The sequence below is a fragment of the Drosophila innubila genome (genome assembly GCF_004354385.1).
Source record: "Drosophila innubila isolate TH190305 chromosome 2L unlocalized genomic scaffold, UK_Dinn_1.0 4_B_2L, whole genome shotgun sequence".
Lineage (NCBI taxonomy): Eukaryota > Metazoa > Arthropoda > Insecta > Diptera > Drosophilidae > Drosophila > Drosophila innubila.
Genome location: NW_022995372.1, coordinates 23,919,413 through 23,946,048, shown reverse-complemented (window position 1 = coordinate 23,946,048; position 26,636 = coordinate 23,919,413). Strand labels below are relative to the sequence as shown.

The 26,636-nt window shown below is 35.7% G+C and overlaps 6 protein-coding genes across 7 annotated transcripts; 2 read left to right on the top strand and 4 right to left on the bottom strand.

Annotated features, from left to right (window-relative positions):
- Nucleotides 1-2,929: 2,929 nt before the first annotated feature.
- On the top strand, nt 2,930-4,983 carry LOC117781857 (serine hydroxymethyltransferase, cytosolic-like). Its single transcript, XM_034618730.1, has 2 exons — nt 2,930-3,551; nt 3,609-4,983. Exons 1-2 carry the CDS (start codon nt 3,172-3,174, stop codon nt 4,813-4,815), a joined length of 1,587 nt encoding a protein of 528 aa, XP_034474621.1. The 5' UTR covers nt 2,930-3,171; the 3' UTR covers nt 4,816-4,983.
- Nucleotides 4,984-6,936: 1,953 nt separating this feature from the next.
- Nucleotides 6,937-7,963, bottom strand: LOC117780788. Its single transcript, XM_034617445.1, has one exon. It carries the CDS (start codon nt 7,941-7,943, stop codon nt 6,966-6,968), a length of 978 nt encoding a protein of 325 aa, XP_034473336.1. The 5' UTR covers nt 7,944-7,963; the 3' UTR covers nt 6,937-6,965.
- Nucleotides 7,964-10,968: 3,005 nt separating this feature from the next.
- Nucleotides 10,969-11,930, top strand: LOC117781322. 2 transcript variants are annotated; one of them, XM_034618065.1, is made up of 4 exons: nt 10,969-11,051; nt 11,112-11,306; nt 11,381-11,542; nt 11,613-11,930. In XM_034618065.1, exons 1-4 carry the CDS (start codon nt 11,007-11,009, stop codon nt 11,691-11,693), a joined length of 483 nt encoding a protein of 160 aa, XP_034473956.1. In that variant the 5' UTR covers nt 10,969-11,006; the 3' UTR covers nt 11,694-11,930. The 2 variants fall into 2 exon arrangements, with proteins under 2 accessions (XP_034473956.1, XP_034473955.1); XM_034618064.1 differs by having other exon boundaries at nt 11,594-11,930.
- A 5,228-nt stretch (nt 11,931-17,158) lies between these two features.
- LOC117781241 lies at nt 17,159-18,498 on the bottom strand. Its single transcript, XM_034617994.1, has one exon. It carries the CDS (start codon nt 18,496-18,498, stop codon nt 17,227-17,229), a length of 1,272 nt encoding a protein of 423 aa, XP_034473885.1. The 3' UTR covers nt 17,159-17,226.
- A 739-nt stretch (nt 18,499-19,237) lies between these two features.
- LOC117780871 lies at nt 19,238-21,120 on the bottom strand. The gene has a single exon (XM_034617549.1). The coding sequence runs from the start codon at nt 21,021-21,023 to the stop codon at nt 19,242-19,244; it is 1,782 nt and encodes a 593-aa protein (XP_034473440.1). The 5' UTR covers nt 21,024-21,120; the 3' UTR covers nt 19,238-19,241.
- A 955-nt stretch (nt 21,121-22,075) lies between these two features.
- On the bottom strand, nt 22,076-24,098 carry LOC117781083 (mitochondrial sodium/calcium exchanger protein-like). Its single transcript, XM_034617801.1, has 6 exons — nt 24,047-24,098; nt 23,765-23,982; nt 22,941-23,695; nt 22,533-22,886; nt 22,408-22,475; nt 22,076-22,352 (listed from the first exon to the last, which is right to left on the bottom strand). Exons 2-6 carry the CDS (start codon nt 23,782-23,784, stop codon nt 22,110-22,112), a joined length of 1,440 nt encoding a protein of 479 aa, XP_034473692.1. The 5' UTR covers nt 23,785-23,982; nt 24,047-24,098; the 3' UTR covers nt 22,076-22,109.
- Nucleotides 24,099-26,636: the final 2,538 nt, after the last annotated feature.

The following is a 26,636-nucleotide window of genomic DNA, read 5'->3' as shown; positions in this document are numbered from 1 at the left end:
GCAAGCTTTTTCAATTGAGCTTTCATGTGCTTTTAAAGAAGCATAAACTTCTTTTTGTTTAGGAGAGGCGAACTAAATATTCACGACTTCGAAGCTCTACTGTTGTTTCAGTATTCGGTCTGAAAGCTTTTACAATTGTCCATATATTAATCTAATGTGGAAGCTTTGTTTTTTCCTCTCTATATATTAAGCTAGTGTCATTGTGTTATAGAATGCAATTCATTAACTTCCATAAAATTATCGAATCTGTTCCATAGTCTTTACAATCGCCAGTGTTTGGCATTCTTAATATTCATTTAAGTGCTTTCTGGCTCAGCTCGCATCCCTGACTCTTTCCCTTCCTGTTTCACTGGCTTTGCCAGTCGCTCAGTATTTGCAAGAAAACGTTCGTCATTTGCTTTTGTCTTTCGGTTTGTTTGCACACGCCGTTTCTTGCACTTGTCATGCCACGCCCATATTCATTCAACCGCCTCCCACATCCCACAACCGCCCCATAGTCACGAGTCAACTCAAGTCGAGTCGAGTCGAGTCGAGTCGACTCAACTGAACTGAACTGAACTGAACTCGACTTGAGTCGGCCCTGCAGCTGTCAGTCAATGTGTCGTGTCACAGTGCCTCTCCATCTGTCTGTCAGTTGCATGTCTCTGTCTATCTACGTGACATCAGCCCCAGCGCAAGCATCCAAAGGATTCAAGGCGAATGTTGCAGCATTCAAAAAGAAGAAGTGGATGAAGAAGATGAAGAAGAAGAAGACTTTGCTGCTGCTGCAACCGATGGATGGATTTTTGGATTCGCAACTTGCACTTGGATTACCAGTCTGATTTTGATGCGTACATGCTATATGCTCTGTCTAAGCATCGGTGTGTGTGTTTGTGTATGTGTGTCTGTGTGTGTAACTGGGTGGTTGCATGTCCCACAAATATTGCAGTTGCTCAGCTGAGCTTACCCAACCTCCAATATGGGTCAACATGCAACAATCACACACTCACGCACACACACACACACATACCACCCCCTCTCACACACACCCAAACACCAGTACACAGGCAAGAGCTGTAAGTTTTCTTATGCTTTTGTCTTTTGTCCTTTTATTATTTTATTCCTGGCCTTGTTTTAATTCACAGTGTCTGCTGGCGCGTCATTCTCTGCCAGCGCCTCCTCCTCCTCCTCTTCCTTCCTGCACCTCCTTTATACTTATTCTCCTGCTCCTCCTTCTTCATCTGCTCCTGCTTCACTCGTCAGACGATTTTGTCGTCCTTTGGCAACGTCTCCAGCAACATTGTCTCAGTCGCATCCTTGGCTAGAATGTTTACACATAGCCATAGATACACACACACACACACACACACACACACACTCCATACGCATACACTCATGTGTGTGTGTGCGTTGCGTTGTAAGTGACATTTGCAATTTTCAAACTATTGAATGAGTGACAAGTTCTGCAGACACGATTGAAACTGACAGTTCCCCACTCTCCCCCCATTCCTTCTCATCCTCTAAGACCCACTTCTTGTATTCAGCTACAGTTCCAACTGAAGGGACAGTCGCAGTTGCAGTTTGCTCTTCATCTTGGCCTGGCTAAAAGCACCCCTCTCACTTTTTAGGTAGAACGGGTTAACAGAGCTTTAAGTCTCAGTCAGACTCAGACTCAGTATCTCTTGCAGTTGGATTTGAAGTTGCAAATGAACAGTTCGAAAAATTAAATAATTGCCAGAGTATGAGTATTTTTATTAGTATACTATATTTAGTATTTTCATGCATGTGACAGAATTAATTATCTAGATGACTTTATAAAGTTTTACAAATACAATTTTACATGGGTTGGTGTTGCAGAATAGCTTGTGACGACTGATATATATTTTTTCAGGCACTGTTAAATGTTATTGTGTTCTAAAAATTTGATAAGAAGCAGTGATTGTGAGATATTCATTAACTATATGCCATATACATATATTATTTTATATCTATTAATCATTATTTTATAAAATACGTAAAATTATTTTAATTTGAACAATATTTTCTGTATAATTACATATTACATTCACTATGCCCCCTAACTTCTCCACAATTGACCAACATAAGATAACAATAAAATAACTAAATTTAAAACTAGTCGGCCGGTGCTACAGTTGAGCGTAGTCGACTGTCGGAGACCACGCACTTACTTTGGCAAAAACTTATAATGGAAAAAAGTTTTTCTTACTAAGACTTGATTTTGTCCGATCGGTGTTATGACAGCTATATGATATAGTGGTCCGATTTGAACCAACTTTGGACAGGATATATAAAACCAAGTCATATGCTTATTGTATAAGTTTGCTTAAGATATCTGATAAAACAAAAAAGTTTTTCATACTAAAACTTGATTTTCGACCGATTGTTCCTATGGGCGCGATATGATATAGTGGTCCGATTCAAAAAAGAAACAAACTTGACCTGCCTGCAAGATAGAGGAATCTACATACCAAATTTGGTGTCACTAGCTCTTAAATTGTTCTTATAATTTGGATATGAAATTTTCTATGTCGATTTTTGGGTGGCAAAGGGGGCGTGGCCGAGTTCTAAAACAAACTTGATCTGCTTATCTATCTCTTATAGTCTCTGAGATCTAGGCGCTCATACAGACGGACAGACAGACTGACAGACGGACATTGCTATATCGACTCGGCTATTGATGGTGATCAAGAATATATATACTTTATAGGGTCTGCCACGCCTCCTTCTGCCTGTCTCATATTCGTTAAAACAAACCCAATAGACCCTGTACTTTTTTTAAGTATGGGGTCTAAAAAAAAAACACTTTACTTGGGAATTCATGTTTTATCTAAAAATAAATACATAGCAGGTGATTTGAGAATAGAGAGTTGAAAAATGTCTGGTAATTTCAGTTTGTAGTTGACATTGACTAAATTCATATCTCTTTCAAAATTTTTTTTTTTCATTTTTTTTTTTTATATTTCTGTAATTTCTTTTTGGGCCATCGATAAAATTTAAAACAGCTGACTTCGCAGTCAGCGAAAAGTCCGGAGGTCAAAGGGTATCAACGTCAACCGATGAGAACTTGAGGGGATCACGATTTATTGCTAGTATACATCCGAAAAATAAGAAGAGGCATAAGAAGAAGAACAGTTTCGGTTACTCTCCTCTCTGCTCCTTCTCATCTTCATCATGGTTCGGTCAGTGGCATCTGGCAGCCTGCCCCAGAAGCTGCAACGGTGTATACTTGCAACGATCTCTTACAAACATCACACTGTTACAAGAGCCCACAGCTGTTTGTTCAGAAAACAAACAAATGTCTTCCAATTTTCTCCGTCAATCACGATCAGATGCAGTTCTGAATCTGGCGTAAATAAGGCTGATCAAAAAATGCTTCAGACCCCATTGATAGAGAGCGATCCCGAGCTCGCCAAGATCATAATGAAGGAGAAGAAGCGTCAGATTGAGGGACTCGAGATGATCGCCAGCGAGAACTTTACCTCATTGGCGGTACTGGAAAGTTTGGGATCGTGTTTGACCAACAAATACTCGGAGGGTTATCCGGGCAAACGGTAAGATATCTCTGATCAAGGAGATCTTAAATCTTTCTCTTATTTCTTCCATTGCAGGTACTACGGTGGGAATCAGTACATTGATCAGGTTGAATCCTTGGCCCAGAGTCGAGGACTAAGTCTATTTAATCTGGACGAGAGCAAATGGGGCATCAATGTGCAGCCGTATTCGGGCTCTCCGGCCAATTTGGCTGTCTATACGGGCGTACTGCGCCCCCACGATCGTATAATGGGATTGGACCTGCCCGATGGCGGACACTTGACGCATGGATTCTTCACTGCCACCAAGAAGATCTCGGCCACATCTATATTTTTCGAGAGCATGCCCTACAAGGTGAATCCCAAGACGGGTATCATCGACTATGATAAACTGGCGGATGCTGCAAATTCATTCCGTCCTAATATTATCATTGCGGGCATTTCGTGTTACTCGCGACTGTTGGAGTACAAACGCTTCCGAGAGATCTGTGATGATGTTGGTGCTTATCTGATGTCGGATATGGCACATGTGGCTGGTTTGGTTGCCGCCGAGCAGATACCCTCACCGTTTGAGTTCTCCGACATTGTGACAACCACAACGCACAAAACACTTCGTGGTCCGAGAGCAGGCGTCATCTTCTTCCGCAAGGGATTGCGATCAACGAAAGAGAATGGCGAGCAGGTCATGTACGATCTGGAAGATCGCATCAACCAGGCTGTATTCCCGGCCTTGCAGGGTGGACCCCATAACAATGCTATTGCTGGTATTGCCACCACCTTCAAGCAGGCCAAATCGCCCGAGTTTAAGGCGTATCAATCGCAGGTCATCAAGAATGCCAAGACATTGTCCAATGACCTGATCGAATTGGGCTACACGGTGGCCACTGGCGGCACCGATGTCCATCTAGTCCTGGTCGATGTACGACCCGCGGGACTGACTGGCGCCAAGGCTGAGCTCATTCTCGAGGAGGTGGGAATTGCCTGCAACAAGAATACCGTACCTGGGGACAAGTCCGCAATGAATCCTTCCGGCATTCGTCTGGGCACGCCAGCACTGACCACACGTGGTCTTGTGGAACAGGACATCGAACAGGTTGTCCGGTTTATCGATGAGGCCCTCAAGATTGCCGGCGAGGCTAGCAAGGCAGCGAAAGGCCCCGAGATGGCTGAATTTGTGAATACCCTGAATGAGAATTGTGGGATTAGGAAGAGGATCAAGGAGCTGCATCACTGTGTCGTCCAGTTCAGCTCCACTTTCCCTCTGCCCGGTCAAAAGTTGTTGTAGATTGACACCTCTTGCCCTTTGACCTCTTTCGGATTCATTACACATTTTGTTTTGAAATTCTCAGTAGATCTTTGAATGAATCCTCGGTCATCTCAGATATCTAAATTCATGTTTCCTTATCGTTTCGTTATTAAAGGAAAGTAATTAACTTTCCACTAATTAAAAAAATGTAAAAGTCTTCTTTTTTAAAGAAATCACATCTCTAACCTAAACGTGAATAAGTTCAATATTAACAATATTTTAGGAATTGTAAAATAGCAAGTTTGGTAAACTAAAAGATAATGGATTTCCTTCTCAGTAAATTATATCTCTTATTCTGCAGATTCTACAATTTTATATTTCCATCATTGATTTTATTGAATGCAATTTTCAACAGCATTTTCACAAATCACAAGCAAATATTCATTTCCACACGAGGCAGATCGTTAAAATGGTAATTAAAGAAGATTCGATGACTTGACTATAGATTTTATACAACAACGAAATGAGAGATCTGAGGTAAATAGTGGGGAATAGGAAAATGTGAGGTAATTGGGTTTGTAGACAACATTAACGATGCGGCAATGCAGCAATTACTCAGAGTAATGCCCAATTTGCATAATGCTGATGAAATGACAAACCGAAAAACAGAGGAACTAACCAAATGACCAACTGATGAATATAACAATAAAATAACATATTAAATAAGGGCGAAAAGGACATGTCTGTCTAGCTGACTGACTGACTGAATAAATGACTCACTGGTCATTAACAATTTCATTTATTTTGTCGCATCGAATTCGAGTTTCGTTGCACAATGCTGGGGCACACTCCTAGCTGTCCGTCAATGTCAACATCAAAGTCAGAGCCATTTGGGGGCAAGCCAGACATATAATGACCAATGTGACAAATAATTCAAACCGCATTTTATATTAAATTCAAACGAAGTTAGAGACCGAGTGCCTCCAACTTCCCAGCTTTAACACCAACTATTGCTGCACCTGCGGATGGTCTGTCTGTCTGTCTGTGAGTCGGGTGGTCTGTCACTTTTGTGAGATTTATGCTGTATAAATTCAATACTGATAATCGCAATGATGAGCCTGGCTTATTTTTGGATGCCTTTAAGTGCTCATCTCGGAGGTGCGTCGCTTATGACGATGACGATCAAGTCACTCAGGCATCATCCTCAACTCTCATCCAGTCGTAAACTGATGGTTTTATTGACCAGCTGAGTCTCCAAGTCTCACACACAATATGTGTCCGGCTTGGCGCTCTTAAATGACGATCGTAAATTTTGAATATCGTGAGCATCGCGAATGTATCGCAAAACAAAAGCAGACACATGAAAAGCAAGGGAGATTCATTCCACGTGAAGTACACGGCGTGCAAATACCCTGTAAGCTTTAAAGTATTTTCAAAAAATTGCTAAACTATTAAATAACAATTTTGTAGTAAAGGTTTCCAATATTTTTAAAATCAAAATTATTTAGGTTATACAAAAGCTTGTATATTTAAAAATAACAATTATTTTTTACTTATTAAATATATTTTAAGTCATACTTTGTTTGTGCTTTGGAAAGTATATTGCCTAAATTAGTAAAAAATAAGAAAAATAGTAAATTGCAAATTCTCTTGAGATACTGATGTCTGTCTCAAAAGGTCCTTAACTATTATATATTTTTTTTAAAATGATATTTTCTATGTTCCATATTTTTATAAACAGTTTTAAAAACATTTGTAATTATTGTATTTAAAGCATGACAAAGGCATACCCTGGATAAGTACGGTGAAATACGGCCAGCAAACACTTATTCGAAAACCGACTTAGTCAGCAAACTAACTCGTTCAATAACCGTTCATATTTACATAACATGGACTCATTGAGAGGTCCCTATAACAACCGAAAAGACAAAAGAAATATAAATTATAAATATATTACTCGAATAACGACTGCTGACAGGTGCCATCATATTGGATCTCTCATTCGATCGTATCATCATCAAAATCAATTAGCAAAAAATGCCTTATCATTTGTCCAAAAATAACTGCGATATTTGATTAAAATTTATACTTATTTTTGGCAACAGCAAATTCAATTAAAGACGACTGTTGATCGAAAAACCCAAAATGTGACACGTTAAATGTTGGAACGAGGAAATGAGGAAGCAGCTTTATTCATTTAAATATGAAATGGGAGCAACTGTGACATTTGACTCTGTCGATATCTGGGCAAGATGAGCTCCAATGGGGAATACAATGGTCTTCATTTCATCATTAATTTGCAGAGTCTCGTAGTGAAAACCATCAACGACACACGCATCATTCTTAGTTTCCGCCAGGGATTGAGCAATTGGTTGCAAGGTGACATGACTGCAATTGAAAAAAAATGTGGGACAATTGAGGGAAACCACCAGTTGATACAGGTCCTCTATAGACTCATTCCAAATGGAAGTTGTGGCATAGAGTCGACTGTCCTTGCCACAAATCTCTATGGCCTCCAACGCAGACCGAAAGGTGTGCAAACAGATCACACCTGTTGTTCCGTCGCCCAGTTGGCTGTGCTGGCAATCGAAGACAAGAATTGGACTAATATCTGGATAATCAGTCTTGGTTTTTATCGTTTCCAAGTTTAATTTTTTCAGATTCTCCAGCGTTGCCCGAAATTTTGGATGATATGACACAGCTGGCTTCATGGGTCTCATTTGTGCCTCAACACGTTGCACGAAGTCCTCCCTTAGACGCTCCTCCACAAGGACAGTTGCAACAGCATTGCAAGCGAAGGGATTCACCAGGGATTCGGTGAGGAAGTGCAGGGCACAATTGAGATCACCTCCATCATAGATAATCATCATTTGATGCTTGCAATTTACTAAAACTTCATCATCCTCATAATTTATTGTTTCTTGGGATATAATAAAATCAATATCTCCAGCCTCCGAAACTGCGGGAGTTGGAACACTCTGAAGTGCCGAAAGAGTCGATTGCATACTAGGATCATAGCGATCATCAGGGCAATACAGATTCTCCACCATTTCGTGTGTTATGTGTACAGGTTCCTGGTTCGAAAGTGAGGATGTGGATTTGGATGATACCGTAACCTGTGATTGTATCGAAATGGCTTCGTAACTACCGTAGTATCTGTCCACCATCTTGAGATATGTGTTTTTGGTGTAAAACTATTAATTTCACAGCTTGTATTGATAATTGCAAATATTCAATAGAACTGATTGAAAATCATGGCAACTATTCAAAAGGCAACTTTTAATAACATTAAGGACTCGTAGTTGAGCTCCTTTGTGATCCAATTTCATCCAACTTGTGATCAAGTTTTTCTAACTTTTCTTTCAGCGTTTCAAACTTTTGATCAACCTTTTCAAGCCTTTCTGCACTACACTTCTGGTATTTAGATTTGGTTTAACTATATATGTCCTTACTAAAGCCCCACTAGTGCAATAATTCTGCATTGATGGAGCTGATGTGGATGCGGACACGAGAGTGGCTTTCCCATTGCTAGCAATTAACCAAATAGCACCCTCTGCCTTCACAGGTAGCGATGGTTCAACGCTGGTTGGAGATCACTTTAAATATAATTTGAAAAATTATTAAATAATCGAGCATACCGCTTTACTTTCTTGCACTGCGAAAATGAATACCAAAAGTCCAACTAGAATAGTTCTCATTCTGTTTAACTTAATTAAAGATCTGTTGATGTCAAGCGATTTGGTTGCTCATATATATAATCCACTATAAACTTATCAAAATATTTAATCATTAGAGCGAGCTCGCATATGACCTCCGTCTGAAATCAAGAAATATGTTGGATTGATCAGTTTATATTGTGACGCAAGATTTGTTATAATATAAACTGAGCTTTTTAGTTTTTTGGTAGAAATGATCAGTTGTAGCTAAATAAACAAATCCCTAATCTACTTATGTGATGATTTGTAATACAAAATTAGTATGCACGCTTGCCAATCTCTGAGTAAAGTCCTAAATAAAACCCTTAGTAAGACCTTAAATTTTAAGAACTGATGTTGTTTATTAATTTGTGTGAGATTTTTTTTTTTTTTGATTTTTTATGTACTGCTGTACAGAGTTCAGTATTGTATTAAAGTACTCTTTACTCTTTTTGTCCCACTGTAATATCGAATGGTATGTAATTACGTATAAGAGGACACATTCATTGAGCATTTTGGACATATGTTGTACTTATCTATTCATTTGTAAGTGTCATGTGGTAATCCTATGCCTTGGTGACCATTTCAAGTGGTTTATTCAGGGTTGTTTAAATAGTTTCTGCATTTATGAACAACAAGTTTTGTAATTTTTAATGACATATGATTTTTTTAATGATATAGTGAATCGATTGGAAACAAATTGATAAAAGGTTTGATTCGTTTACCATCTTAAAACGTGGGTAATATATTTTTTTTTAGTGTGTACCAAGTTTTTAATTAAGAGAAGTTCAAATCTAAGACACAGATGTACAGTTGGATATGGCTACAATGAATTATGTCGTCGTTCGGATTGTGGGATCTGCTACGTACTCTTTAAAGAGTTACACATTTTGTGGCAGAGGTTTTATATCCTCTTCAAAGGTATAACAAATTTTGTAACCAAAATCTCTGAAACTGCGGCTGTGCTTCTTAGGCAGTTGACACTGTATATTCATAAGTGATTATATTAGAGCTCATACTTGCGATTAGAAAGCACTCTCAAATGCTGTTAGTCATATAAATATATAAATATCAGCTAAATGGTATTACTTTTTTTTATATTGGTTATGGTTGAACTATATAATTCCAATCGCACGCCTCTCAAAAGCCAATTAAAATAAAATTATATTCCGCAACTAATCGGCCGCCAGGCTTACAGACTCCTCTTCTTAACAGCACACCCCTTTAATGGGAAGTGGGGCCATTTAGAGCACATAATTTATCCGTATCGTATCCCCAAACCACTGTACAAATTATTTATTAATCGGCAAATTTATGATCAAATGTGACAGTAAAATTAAAATATCAAAAGCAGATACAAAAATGCAATGCGATTGTTTTGGAACGTGCTTAGGGACAGACACAACTACAGCCAGTGGCAAAAGCGTTCGGATTTGTTGAAATTAGCATTAAAATATTATAAATATTTGGTCAAAATATTATAATATTTCTGTTTATCGCTTTCATTCTGTTTTTTTTTTTTTTTTTTGAATGGCCTCATTTCGCGTGCGCTTACAACAAAGAGCATAGAATGTTAATTTTTAGCAACAGCAATTACTAATACAATTAAAAACATTCAAAACCGCGAAAATAATTTTGGTAACAGAGGCAATAGAAATAAAATGCCAACAGCAAAAAACGAGGAAATAAATTTCCATAACCAGATATTTGAGACTGAGACGAGGTTGGCGTTAAATAAACCAACATCAAGTGCACTAACAACAACAATAGCAAACAACAAACAATGCTGCTAACGATGACTATTTACATTTATCAAGAGTAATTATAATAAAATGCCAAAAATAAAATTTAAATTAATATAGAAAGCCGATTATAGAATAGCGCCCAACCCATATGTCCCCTCTTTTTCTATTGGAACCCGCAGCTAAAATACAATTCTAGTATAATAAAATTGCAACAGCAACAAACAATTGCGCTGCTACAACTGTCAAATATAACAAATCCCATAAATCAACAATGGAAATTTGTTCACAAAAAGAGAAGCTGAGAAAAAAAGAAATTAAAACAAAAGCGCAGGCCTACATTTTCAAAGCAATAAATAAATAATTGAACACAAACAAATCTCACATAAAAAACTATTTACATGTACTTAATACTAACACAGCTATCTAAGGCATAACAAAAATTTAATACCCTACCCGATACAGCTATTTACTTCGGATTTGATAGTTTTTCATACGTTGTTTTACTATTACGTATACGTAATATTTCCTATTCCTTTGGAATTGTTCTCAAAATGTACCAAAAATTTGTGAAAGCTTAAAACAAGTTCAATATAATTGCAGACATTGATTTAAGACATTAGAGATATATCTCGAGCTTGAAGAATTGTCACTTTCCAATATAAGTATAAATTAAAATCATAGCAATCTGAATTCTTAACTGTGAATAATCATTTTTTTATATTTGAAATCTAATCAAGTGAGCTTTGTAATTCATATTCAAACTTAAGTGCTAAAAAAATAGAATCTAAAAATGCTGCCAACAATTGTAAGAGTTTCCTTAGTAATGGTTCTTGGAGTAAGAAACGATTGATAATGATTGATATGTTGAATGTGCTCATTATTGACTCCTTTGAAGCTGGTGACCGTGATAACGATGCGTATTACGGTGCCCACGATCTTGTTATTCGATGAACAGTTTTACTTTAAGCCAACGAAAATCATGGTAGTAAGAGTATATATATGTCTAACTGCTGTGATTGTGCTTGAGATGATTTTGATATACCTGAGTGTTAGTTTGCTCTATATGACAACTGATTGGATTATTGCATTGGTTTGTATATACGCGTAATTGCTTCTTTCATTCAATGTTTATATAATTATATATATTTCTATATTTTCACTTAGTATATTCCCCTATTGATTTTTACAATTTATCATACATATAAATACTGTGTTGTCCACCTTGCTTCCCGAATAACTGACAAAGTTGCTAAAGATTTCCTTATCAACCATTGGAATAGATATATCGAGCATGATGATCAGTTCTGGATTCAGATACAGCTAAAGGTGAAAAGATGTTATCCATTGATCATTTTATAAATATTATATATTTATCAGTTACATTGTTGTGGATTAGATGGACCAAGTACTTATCTGGATTACTTGCGGAGGGTGCACAAATCGTGTTATGTTAGTCAATATGAAAAAGGTCTGTTAATTACCAGAGGTTGCTATGATGTCGTCTACGATCATTTCAATGGAGTGCGGTTTCTGGCCATTGCACTTAGCTGGTTTGCATTGTTTTTACAGTTGCTTGTACTTGGACTATATGCTGGCCTCCTTATAAAGAAGCACGGCAAGGTGCGTTTTTTAAGGATTCAAAAGCTTAGAATACACCACACATGAAATTTCTTTCTTTGTTAATACTAAGGTTACATAAAATATATGTTTGAATGAATTTAATTTATTGTTAATGTATGTATGTACTTTAGTACATTTTGTGATCTCAGTGCTGCCACTTTTCAAGGGTGGGAGCATTTGATCAACATTCTATAGCCACAATTACAAATAATTAAAGCACAATTTGGTTTTTAAATGAAGTATTTGTTTTAGTCAGTTGTAAAATGAATAGATCATTTATTCCGGATTATTGATAGGGCTAACATTGGGTTAATACTTGTGATTTATATTGATTCAGATAAAACAATGGTTGAATTTATGTTTTTTTATGTTTTAGAAATGTCAGTTTTATCTAAAGGATTGCATGACAAACCTTAGAGAGACAAATAAAATAAATTGAAATTAGCTTCCTTTGTTGCCGTTGACAATTTGAATAAAATTAATATAAATTTTCAACCGTTTTTCCCATTTTTAATTAATAAATGTCAAATACTACGTGTATGGGTATTTATTTGCAAATTTATTTGTCTGATTTGTAATACATAAATATATGTAAATAATTTTTACTTTTTTGTTATTTGTTGTTTCTGCATTTCACGGAAAATTGATTTCCTTTTTTTCGTTGTTTGTAAATGCGGCGATAACAAATTTTACGACTCGTTGAGAGATGCAACACGATGAGGGGCATGCAACTGGGACAACTGGCGCCAAACATAAAAATGCAAAATATGTGATAGGCAAAGAGACAAGGAAAGTGAGAGAAACAGAATGACAGAGAGGGTGGAGGAGACGGAAATATACTTTGGTCTTTCAAGCGGAAACGGAAGTCAATATTAGTAGGCAAAAATGAAATTTTACAACTGGAAACAATTCACAAATGGAATTTTTGACAACAACAATGCACGGCAATTATTAATGGTCAAAAGCTGTCGCGATTCCAAAATCTGTGGCTACCAAAATAATTTTTAGAAATTTTATTCATATAGATGATATCAGGAAATCATTTTGAAAATTTATTACCCATAGCCAAAGAGTTATTATGGTAGAGGTTAGAAAAATATTAACAACCAAATATAATTGTTAACTTATAACAAAGATGTCTCATTAATTAGATAGTTTAAGAATACACACTAAATGTTCTTTCAAGCAACACAATTAGAAAATACATTCAGCGAGTTAAAGTGAGCACTTTGATTGATTATTATACTAATACAGTAGATAAGGTCACACTCTTGATTGATTGCTTAGGGTCACACTCTGTCAGCGTTAAATTAAAAATAAAAAAAACAACAAATACACATATGAGATAATCAGTCCAGCGAACATTTGAAGTCATAAATTTCAAATGCACAAAAGCAAATAAAAAAGCGACTTCAACTTTGCGAAATGTGAATGTGAATGTGATTGTGATTGTTGGCTGGCAAGTGTCAAACATTGGCCATCAGACAAGCACCCATCGGAGTGAGACTTATCATTTGCTCATAAAAATGTCAAAACTATCTCACTGACATTGACTGATGACGATGGAGGCGATGCAGACGATGAAGATGGAAATGCAGATGGAGAAGGAGAAGGAGATGGAGATGGAGATCGACGACATGACACTCGCATGAAATTCTCTGTGAGGATCTCATGTGGCATGATGCCAATGCTAAATGCTTTTTTCCAGTGCTCCCTACTCGAAACGACAAGTGCCTAACACCCAAACTCACCGACCACTCAAACCACCCAAAACACACCCTGATGTAGGAAAGAGGGCAACATTCAACACGCATTCACTATGTGTGAGAGTGATTTCATTTTTTCGAACTGCAGGACAGCTATTCAGTTAGACATTCAAGCAACCATTCATCCATCCATCCATCCATCTTTGCGTCTACTCGTCAGTGTTGAGAGTCACTCTTGAAGCCATCATCAGCATAACCATCCTTGGCTGACATGATTCATGGCTTCGATTGAATTTTGATTGACAATATCGCAAGCATTTAAAGTGTCTGTTTCCCGCATCCGTCGATTTCTAGTATGATTATTTTGTCTTCTTTTACTTTTTTTTTTGCCTCGTCTCAAGTCCCGTCGACTTCTGTGTTCAGGGATAAGTGATGCAGCTTTGCAAAGTGATTTTAAAATCATTTGTCATTTGACAGATGAGTCTTTGATTGACTTCAATGACAATGAATATATCACCCATTGAGAAGAAATTGCGGATATAAGGGATCCGTTTCATATATGGTAAAGACATAACCTGCTTATCACAATCATTGCTCTACATAAAGAGAAATTAGTTTACTTCGATTTATGACTGCCCTAATCATCGGTATGTGTGTCATCCCCATCAAGTCCCCATTGCGACCACATCTCAACCCACACGCTTGACGTACACATCAATTAGCGATAAGATCGATTCGGATCGATGAAATTTATGCCCATTCTGATGTGGAATAACAATTTCTTTTGACATTGATTGAATTAATTTATGAGTCCGAGTACGAGTCAGAGTCCCCGTCCCAGTCACGATCGATACAGTCGTGACAATCGCGTATTTATGACGGTACCAATCTGAACCAAATCAGAGCGATTTGAGTGATTACCTCTTTGCCCAATTTGAGATTTATACTTGGACGTCGAGTGAACCGAACAACGTTGTTGCCGAGAGACTATCAAATTTACAATCGACGCAATGTTTCTGCCCGATAAGCGAGGGTCGATGAAATTCTCAATACTACTGTGAATGTGGAAAACCCACTCGTAATAACGATATGCCCCACTCTAGACGTTCCAGACAATTTCAAAGAGTTATTCACTTAATAAACATAATAAATAAAGAACAGATTTATATATTAAAATGAAAAGTGAACAAGAAATTTTAAGTTTTACTTAAAATTAATTACACAAACTACTGTCAATGCTTAAGGAAATTTTTATGTTTAATAAATGGAGAGATCTACATTTCTCAATAAATATTGGTCATTATTACATATTTAGTAGATCTGAAAAAAAAACTAGAGCTTAAATATAATCTTTTAATATTATATCAAATGGAAAAGCAAAAGATAGTTTTAGTTCCGCGTACATAAATTCGGAAAAAGTTAAAGTACCGTATTCTCTGACTAAATGAGTGCTGAGTATTTCAATTAATCTGTTAAAATCTCATGTGTCAACTGGAAGACTTCAAAAATTGACTGAAAAATGGCATTTGGCAGCTGCGAGTGTCCATTGCTTAATTTATATACATACATATATACTTTTATCCCAATATTTAACGAAACAAAAAGGAATATGCCATATGAAAATTGGGGAAGGGGGGGTCACGTTCTGGGCGCATTTCAACTCGTTGGCCGCTGTCAACGAAGGCCGCTTGACAATCGCCAACAATCAGTGAGAAATGCGTTCATTTTAGGACATTTTGCATTAATTGAAAGCGAGTTGTGTGGGGATAGCCCAATCCATTGGCATTGCATCCAGAGTGCAGCCAAATGGTTTTTAATTATTTTTTAAATTTATAATTTGTGTTGCAGAGTTGCACGCCCCTCGCCTTTTCACAACTTCACTGCACAAACTCGCAAATAAATTGCAAATTATAACGAATGCATTTTTTGTATTCACTTTTATGCCATATATTTTAATTTTAATTCAATTGCACGTCGCTCATCACAGTCACTGTCGACTGGGGGCAGGATGCGGATTGAGGGGGTACCCGGGGGAGCTATGAAGCCGGCTCTTCAAATGAACTGACATTTTGACGCAAATTATCCGCTGCGGGCAATCCCAATGCCAACATCAATGGTCAGCTGTCTTTGGTCATAATCAGTTGATTAATGCAAGGGCATTTAAATAGTAATATTACCATATGCTGAATTGGGAATCCTAACGGATTAAACTCACTCTAATCATTTTTATATTCAATATTCACAGTATATTTTCTATTAAACATTTTTTTCACGTTTCCATCTTTGATTAAAAAGCATTCCCTGTAATGTCCAACAGCTTGGGATTGATGAACGTAATTTGTGAGCTGTTTTGATCGTTTGTCTCGGCATATAATATACATAAATTACTTAAGAGATCTTTAAATGTTGAAAACCACTTTTAGTGCAACGCACTCCGCATTCCGGAATCGTTAAAAACCGAAGGCAACACAAAATATTTATAGTTCACAATCGAAAATTATAACCTAAATAAATATTTTTGGGAGACGAGAGCTAATATCATAAATTTTAATCTATACAAAAAGCTTCAACAAATGATGACAGTAAAAAAAGATCATAAAACGAGCCACACACCAAAATCAGCAATAACAGCAACAAATCAACAACAACAACAACTATAATAGCACTCACAATATAAATCGCGTATTAGGAGCATAAATAAAGACCATGAAAAACAAGATAGAACAGACGAATTTCAATATGACGAAGACAGAATACACTAAAGGTCTGCCCATTTTGAAAATATAATATCGAATAACCTTTAAGATAAACTTTAGAATATTTATTTAATAAAATTCGCAATAAATGGGGTTAATCAAGATTTTGAAATTGACTGTAAAAATATTCAAGTTAAAAATTTTATATTTATCATGTATTTTTAAAGTATGCATTCAGGCTATTATTGTTAAGGTAAGATAATATGCAAATAAAATAGTCAAAAATGATCTAAGTAAAAAAATTCGTGTTTGAATCAATTCAAGAATTCTGACTTTATTCCGACTTTATCCCAGAATTTTTGGTATTATATATATCTAAGTCAAAAAATTTTGCAATGTATTTAATGAGAAGTCCAAAACGTTATAGAATTTTGTTTACCTTAAGGTTGTATATATTGTTATTGAATACACCCACTGTTAGGGTATAAAAACAACTCGATAGTGTCATAAACCATTTGACATTTATCAGTTCGTCAAATTGAAATGACGAGGAACTTGGCGCACTGCGAGACCGTCATCGGCATTGGCAACGGCACTGGCATTACAACTGAATCACAAAATGAAACAGAAACTGGAAATGGAAATGGAAATAACAGTGAGACTATCGTGTGTCTAGAGCAGTGATAACTTTGGCGCTTTCGAAATGTATGAATGTTTTATTGTAATTGCTATTATTGCAAGTGCTTAGGCGCTTTTTGGCTTTGAATTAGTCGCAAATGGAATCAATATATTAATCTTAATATTAATACGATAAGCAATTTCCAAACAAGTAATTTAAAATCATTTTAAGCGGTCAATAATAATTTGATCATTCTTTTGATTTAAACGTTACGAAAAAAAAGAAAGAGAAAAATTCGGGAAATAGTTTCAGTCAAGTTTATTTTTATTATAGATGGACTTACAGTTCAAGTAATCTCTCTTACTTCCCTTACAAACAAAAACAATACATTTCGATGTGATAATCATCCACACAATAAGATTGATTGCCATATTTGTTAGTCCTGAGAATAGGTCCGTTGAGCACCATAGAATCTCTAAGAAATCTGACAATACCTTCAAATCTACCAGCACCAGGAGAAGTTTGCACTCGAACTTTAACCTCAAGCTCTTGCCGAATTTGTTTTCGATTAAGGATATACGCCTCAAGCACATCTTCCAGTCGTAATATCTGACATTGTCTGTAGCTGCTTATCCAAGTGTTGATACTCTCCACGACAAAACGAGCAGCCTGCTCTGATTTCTCATCCGTAGTATCCATCTGGCTGAAAGTCTGACAAAGGCAGAAGGATGACGGAATCCCTGCCATTTCACAGTCCCGACTTTCTGGTACAGGTAAAAACAGGCTTATGCCTCGAGACATATTTGGTCCTAACTCATAAAGTAATATAGAGCGATGGTCAATTTGGCTATCATTAAGAAGATTTAAATTGGTCAAATCCTTGAGGGTGGCATGCAAATCAAATGTTGTGATAAGGCTATGAGCATTTTTCCGAAGATTAGTTATAGCCTTGGGATAAGTTGTTTCCAGCCATTTCGGATAGATAGCTATCAAAAGGGGCTGCGATTCTTCCAGCATTCCTTGGTAGGTTGATCGAAAAGAACCATATCGTAATCCATGGTCAGACATAAGAAATAGCATAGTATTCTTTAAAATATGATTGGATCTTAACCTATCTAACAATTTCATATAATCCTTATCCAAAAACTGAGAATATCCAAAATAGTCATGTACTCCTTGAGATTGCCAGAAGAATGAGAATTGAGACCCTTTATTTAGCTGAGGTATCATCTTGAAAATAAATTCATATAGAATTTCCGCATACTTGCGACTTCCAGAGCAGTGAATGTCCTCTTGCTCGTCAATACTGTATCGAGTATATTTATCAACTTCCAGCATCACAGGACGTAAATAAAAGTCGGTAGGTTTCTTATTGAATCCCCATTTACCATAGTTAAATATGCCTCCAATAAAGGTGTCTTCGGCATAGCTTGTATTGTACCCGGCACTCTTAAAGTGTTTCCAGATAAAATCGCATTTATCGTAGTTTAATTGGCCACTATAACATTCAGATTCAAGCTCCGTTTCATTCAACCCACTAAAAAGTGGCACCAAATTGGGATAGGTATTACGTCCGACGCGGTTGTAACCCCAAAACTCAACATGTGGTAAAGTCTCTATGTAGGCACCCAACAAAGGCATAGTTCGTAGAAACTGCATGTGTGAAATGGAATCGATACCTATGATCATGACTGATAAGCGATTCTGGCGAGAAGATGGAATACTATGGGGATGTGGAGTAGACACAAAGAAATGAACATCATGGTAGACAGTCTTGTTTTTCCCTCCATAACACTGAATCCGTATAATTGTAGGTCCAGATTTCACTTTAATTTGATTTTTCTGATTGCTTAATCGGAATATTCCACTTTCAGAATACTTATTCACATTATCATCCTGCCTTTTTATAACCTTATATTCACAATAAACATCGGAAATTTGTTCCACATTGCAAATTTTTACAATCTCTTCTTTCGACATGGCCAATACCAGGTAGTTTTCACCCTTAATGGTCTTTGCATCCAACAGGTTTACTTTAGTGCATTTCATTGGCTCTATTTGGCTTAGATATGATAATGCAGTCTTCGAAAATGGATTCAGAGCCAACATACGACAGCCTGTAGTATTGATGAAGTATCCCTCCATGAAATAGTCCTGATTCGATCCATTGAGAAATTCAGTGATTATCTTGAAATAGACTATAATGCAAATCAGTATAGCCACCAGACTTATGCAGCGTAATTTTTTATTTCCAAGTGTGTAACTCTTGTTTGATTTTTTCATGGTTTGTTTTCTATTAAATAACAGATCAAGAAAAGCTTACTCTGTTAGTTATTGACTGATTATGAGTAAAGGATCTTCATTTTGTAGACATATTTAATATTTTAATTTTCCAAACAATAACAGTACATTTCAATTTTATAATTATGCACACAGTAAGATTGATTACCATATCTGTTGATACGAAGAATAGGTCCGTTTAGGGTCAAGGAATTTCCCGAAAATGTTGCAGTACCTTCAAACAAACCTTCACCAGGTTGTGTTCTAAAACGGACCTTAAGACCAATCCCATGGTCATCATTGCTTCGCTTAAGAATATACGCATCCAATATTTCATTTAACTCCAGTGACTCACAATAGGTGTAGTTCTTAATGTACAAATTTATTCTTTCAACCATCAATTGAGCCGCTTTTTCAGATTTATCATCGGTAGAGGATACTTGATGCAGCTTGTGACACAGACAAAATTCAGCAGGAATGCTGGCCAATTGACAGTCTCGTGTTTCCGGTATGGGAAGAAATAGGCTAATGCCCCGAGGCATATTTTGACCAAGGTCCTTTAGTAATAATGAGCGGTTTTCAATGTGGCTATTCTGAAGTAGGTTTATGTTGGTTAAATCCTTGAGGGTAGCATGCAAATCGAATGTCGTAATTAAACTATGAGCATTTTTCCGAAGGTTGGATATAGCTAGTGGATAAGCTTCTTCCAGCCATTTCGGATAGATAGCTATCAAAAGAGGCTGCGATACTTCTAACATTCCTTGGGAGGTTGAACGAAAAGAACCAAATCGTAATCCATGATCAGACATAAGAAAAACTAAGGTATTACTTAAAATATGATTCGACCTCAATCGTTTCAGTAGTTTTAGATAATCCTTATCCAGAAACTTTGGATAGTTGAAGTAGTCATGCACACCTTGAGTTTCCCAAGAGATTGAGAAATGAGGTCCTTGTTTCAAATGAGGTATCATCTTGTAAATAAATTCATGCAGAATTTCCGAATACTTGCGACTTCCAGAGCAGTGAATGTCCTCTTGCTCGTCAATACTGTATCGAGTATATTTATCAACTTCCACCATCACAGGACGTAAATAAAAGTCGGTAGGTTTCTTATTAAATCCCCATTTCCCATAGTTAAATGTTCCTATGACACTGTTGTCTTCAGCGTAACTTGTGTTATAGCCAGCTTCTTTGAAATGCTGCCAGATAAAATTGCATTTATCGTAGTTAAATTGACCAATATAGCAGTCTTTCTCCAGCTCCGTTTCATTCAACCCACTAAATAGAGGCATCAAATTGGGATAAGTATTATGTCCGACACGGTTGTAACCCCAAAACTCAACATGTGGTAAAGTCTCTATGTACGCACCCAATAAAGGCATAGCTCGTAGAAACTGCATATGAGAAAGGGAATCGATGCCTATGATCATAACAGATAAATGCTTTAGTCGAGGTGATGAAGGGAAAGGATATTTAGGTTTCGGAACAAGGAAATGAACATCGTGGTAGACAGTCTTCCTTTTTTCCACATAACACTCAACGCGTAACACTATGGGTCCACTTTTCAACTTAATTTGCTTTTTCTGATTGCTTAATCGGAATATTCCACTTTCAGAATACTTATTCACATTATCATCCTGCCGTTTTATCACATTATATTCACAATAAACATCGGAAATACGTTCCACATTGCAAATTTTTACAATCTCTTCTTTCGACATGGCCAATACCAGGTAGTTTTCACCCTTAATGGTCTTTGCATCCAACAGCTTTACTTTAGTGCATTTCATTGGCTCTATTTGGCTTAGATATGATAATGCAGTCTTCGAAAATGGATTCAGAGCCAACATACGACAGCCTGTAGTATTGATGAAGTATCCCTCCATGAAATAGTCCTGATTCGATCCATTGAGAAATTCAGTGATTATCTTGAAATAGACTATAATGCAAATCAGTATAGCCACCAGACTTATGCAGCGTAATTTTTTATTTCCAAGTGTGTAACTCTTGTTTGATTTTTTCATGGTTTGTTTTCTATTATATAAAAGATCAAGAAAAGCTTACTCTGTTAGTTATTAACTGATTTTCTTTTTAAATACATTTGATATTTAAATTTTCCGAACAATAACAGCACATTTCAATTTTAAAATTATGCACACAGTAAGATTGATTACCATATCTGTTGATACGAAGAATAGGTCCGTTTAGGGTCAAGAAATTTCCCGAAAATGTTGCTGTATCTTCAAACAAGCCTTCACCTGGTTGTGTTCTAAAACGAACCATAAGACCAAATACATGCTCATCATTGTCGTACCTTAGAAGGTACTTGTCATGTACCTTACCCAATTTTAATCTTTGACAACGTGTGTTATTTTTAATCAATGTATTGATGTTATCCATAAAAAAGTGGGAAACTCTTTCAGAAGTATCATCTGTAAAGGGTTGATGATTTTTATGACAAAGATTTAATTTGAATACCCATAAAAGTGTTTTTGGTTTGTTTTACCATATCTGTAATTTTTTTTGACAGCAACCTAAAAAAATTTAGATGTAGAATGTATGAAATTCAATTTATTTAAAACCTAATACACAGGTGTTCTGGATCGTTTCTGAATAGAACTTTTTAATCTCATAAAATATATGGGATGTCCATTTGCCTGAATAAATATCTCACAGACTATACAAGCCAAATTGGATGGCAATATTTGTTGGACTGTTAGTGAAATCATTATTCATTATTAATATTACTTTGTATATTTGTTTTGTTGGGTGAAATACGATACATATTTTTTATAATTTTATTTTTTTATCCATATGATTTTTTTTTGGCATACATTTAATTTATGTTCTTAGCCGAGGAAATGTAGACAAAGTTTTTCCACAATATTTATTTATTTATAATTAAATGATTTTAAATTATGAATAAAGAAGTTATTGATTAACAATGGTATATGAATATTTGTATAATTTAGTTAATTTGCACCATATTGTTCATTGTAGTGACTGCGATCCAAGCTGTGATCGGTGCCGAATGCATGGGTTATCTCAAACTCACTGGAAATGCTAAAGGTTAGAAAAAGTAGGTAGAGTGAAATACCTATTATGGCGCCAGTGCGACGTAGCATAAAATTGGTGGTAATGCCATACAAGATGAGTATTATAAGCGATATAATTAGAATAATGGAAGCCGTTTCTCCAATAGTTCCTTCAGTAAGCTGTACAATAAGATATAAAATAGATCATATATAGATATTGCATTGAAATAATTACCTTAACGACTCCCGATTTCGAATTAATAGCTTGGTACAATATGGGAATGCAAATGGAGGCAAAGGTACCTGATGTGACAGATGAAATATCACACATACATATACATATCATATGGAAGTACTTACTGAATATACACACACCAAAACAAGCGGAAAAGGCCATGCGAGGATAACCCTGTTTAGCCAAGCTAATATTAGCCAAGAAATCGGATAGACCATTTCCCCAGGTATAGAAGGTGCATCCGATAAAAGTGTGACTACGATTTAGAATAATTCCCAATGATTCCAGACAGAATACAAGTTCTTTGCCCACAAAATAAATGACAGTAACGCTACTGAAAATAGTTAGGATTGCAATATAACGACTCCATTTTGGCACCGAATCCGTTCGTGTGTAAGCGAATGTCATTATGGTAAATGGTATAAAGACAAAAAATGCTATCCCAGTCCAAATAAAGAATTTCAGGTGGGATTCAAAAGCTGAAAGAGTAAATCTGATTGGACAATCAATAAAAGTGTTATCTGATTACCCACTGTAGAAAAAGATAAGTAAAATGGGAGTCAATGTTACTTGAATGCTCAAAAGCAACTTGGACCACTTATAGGAAGATTCGTGAACATTCACTTGTGGAATTGATAGACGCAAAAAGATCATGGGCGGTACCTTAACCAAGGCCCACAGTTTGAATATGGTCCACTTGCTATTATAATTCTGTCTATCCAATATGTCGAAGGCCTCAAAGAATTGGCTTAAAAGACGTTTATTCGCCGACTGATAAGTTTCAGCGATGTCGAGAGCTCCACGGATATGATCACTTACAATGGGCAAGACCTGGGTATCGAAGCCACTGATTTTCGAGTCTCTTGTCAGCTTGCCTTTTTCTTTGTTCTTGCGATATTGCAGATATTCATCGAGTATGATGACCGTAATATATATTATGTATACGCTCACCATCGAAGCAGCACGTAAAATGTTTATTTCACCGCCACTCAACTTGAAAATGAAGTCAACATAGGAGATGTACAGCAAAACAAATCCCACATCCCGTAGAAAAAAGGTTCCGTCGATGGCAAAGGGTGTAACCCACATGATGGCCGCTGAAGTCAGTACACTTTCGAATAGATTCACCGACATTGAGTCCGTGTAAACGTGTCGGGCCGTCGAATATTGTCCAAAAAATGTATTTATCAAAACCGGAGCATTGTTGCCAAATGTCAGTATCGTGATGCCAGCAACATATTCATTTAGGTTCAGAGATTTCGATATTGTCTGCAGAGCCGGCACAAAGCTAAAAATTAAGTTGGGAAATTGAAAAATAAATAAATGTGATGAAATCTACATAGTCTTTCCTACCCACCATTGAATTGTGGTCACCATAATAATCCAAAATTGTAGAGCACAAATCAAGAACAAAATGAGAACGCAGACTAGTCGGGAAAGATCATTCGTATCGCATGTGCAATAAAAATACTTGTTGTAATTAAAAATATAAACGTGTTGCAAGCACGATTTGCCATTGGTTGCAAAATCACAACGTTCATACGTTTCCAATAGGGAAATCTGCTCACATCTTTCCTACAGAACGGGAATACCTAAATAACAATCAATCTATAGATAATGGGTTCGTTGTCTAGCTTACCGGCGCCACAGGCTTCGCAAAGTTGAGATGCTTTTCATAATGCGGCGATGTTTGATTTGTGGTATTAAAATATTCGAAAAGCTCAATACTCATTTTAAATCAAAATATTTTCTAATGCTATAGGATGTTATTCAATAGTATATATCAGTAAAACAGTGCTTACTTAGGATCGTTTACATTTACAATTTGATAATCTTGAGGCAGATATTAGGAAATTAATGTAGGGCCACATGCCTAATAATTCTTTTCCTTTACAGTAAAGAAACGAAAAGTTAATTTTTTTATATTTAAAAAATTAAAATTAATCCTGACAAATGCGAAGATTAGTATACCACATTATCATACAGCTGTTATGCGAAATAAAGTTACGCAACTGGGAAAGTGGGCTTTTAATTATATTATTTTTCGAGTATTTCAAGCTTGCCAAGCAAATTCAAATCAGAAGATCAAAGAATAATAATAACTTTGTAATTCTCTTTAGAAATTTCATCACATTAAACTCAGGTATTGTAAGTACTAAAGAAAAATGGTTAAATTCGAATTGGTCAACAACTCAATTCAATTGGATCAATTTTAATAAAACAACTGAAAATTGTGAGCCCTTTTTTCGCAACAATATTGCATTTCTGATTATAAAGAAATTATTTAAAATTATGCTGGTATTAAATAATTAAAGCATACTCTCCAATGGGGCGAGAATATTAGATGCTCTCTTGTATTACTATACCTTCATGCGGAAATTAATTTAAATTGACAATTATAAAGAACTAAACAAAAAATTGCCAAAAAAATAAATGAATTAGATTTTTGCAAAAGCAAATAAAATAAACAAAGGAAACAATTGAAACAGTTGATCCCACATTGTGATATGACAAATATAATGCAATCTAATTTTGGCTAACAATTAATTAATAAGGGAACAACTAAATACAATATGAGAATACTTTGTGCATTTGTTGTAAATAAATAATAAGCACAACTGTACAACTTTTTTGCGAATGTGTGTGTTTATATGTGTGAGTGTTCATTTGAATTATAAAATCTAATCACCTTTGTTTAAAATTTAATGAACGCAATAATTTCAGAGGATTTGCCTACATCAGCGACATTATGGGAGGAATTCTAGAGTGAGAAAACACACAGCAAGAGGTGGAAAATAGAAAAGAAGAGGAAAGTGGTTTTAGTAATTGGTGACAGCCGCGTTATGTTAAAGCCAGTAACCAAATAAATAGTATGCTAGCAATAAAAATTAAACAAAATTTGACCAAAAACAAAACAAAAACTAAATACAAAAAACAAATAAAATGGATTTGTATCGGTTAACGAAAATCTCTCCTCTAACCCTCTAATAGAACAACAGCAAATATAATATAATAAAAGAGATCCAGTCGAATTTGCGATATCCTTTTGTTATCAATTTTTATTTAACAATCCGATTATATACATTAAACTTATCTTACTAAGAGTTTACATAGAGATAACATTTATCAGAAAAACATATAGACAATTTATTTTAAGTGTTTCATAAAGGATATGTATCGCTCAATAATATTATAGCACACTGCCATTTTAAGGATTTTCCGAACTATGTAATGACAACAAAAGTAGTATAATTTGATGTTTTTTATCGAAAGCAAACAAATAGCTCACGAAAATAAAACAATGAGAGCTGCATAACGGGGACAACAACAAACATTTAATGCATTCATAAAAATCGCACAATTTATTTAACAAATTATCCATTTAAATGTTTTTGCTTTATTTTGTCAAGTGAGGTTAATTTGTGTTCAACCTGTCATGCTGGCATCTATCCCTCTCTCTCACGCCCTCTCTCTCTCTCTCTCACGCTCTTTGTCACTTATTATATATCTCCTATATACTTTTATTAACCAAACAGTGTGACAAACGCAATGAAGTTTAGTTTAATATTTTATTTAAATATATGTCATTTGATTACATTTGGAATATTTTAAAATATATTATATATTATATTATATTATCGAATTAAATTTGAAAAAAACCACACATTTTTGTCAATCCCTTAATAACTCTCAAAATGGATATTCAATTCTAAGTTACCATATGATGTAACGCATTAAGTATATCTTTTGCATATCCCTCTTGATAGTATTTATGTTTCTCTAAAATAATATTTTTGAGTATATTTTAGCCGCAGATCTTAATATAACATATAATATTTGGTCTATTCACTCCATTGATTGTTGAGTTGTCCCTGCCGAGTCCAATGCAGATGAGAGCTATGCAATCCAAAATAATTACGGTGTATGAGTGTATGAGTTTGTGAGTGTATAAGTGTTATGTGAGTGTGTATGCGTGTGCGTTGTCGTTGACGTTGTCATCAAAATAAAAATTAATTATGCATTCTATGGGCTGCATTTGAATTGCTTTTGTTGTTTGTTACTGTCATTTCTATTTTGTTCATTGTTGTTGCTAGTATTATTATTGTTGTTGTAATTGTTGTTGCCACTGCCTGACGCATTTTGTGCGGGATTAATGTGGCATTAAAACCACGAGCTCGAACTCTTTTTAGCATTTGGATCTGTGATAAACGTTGGGCGCAAATAAATTA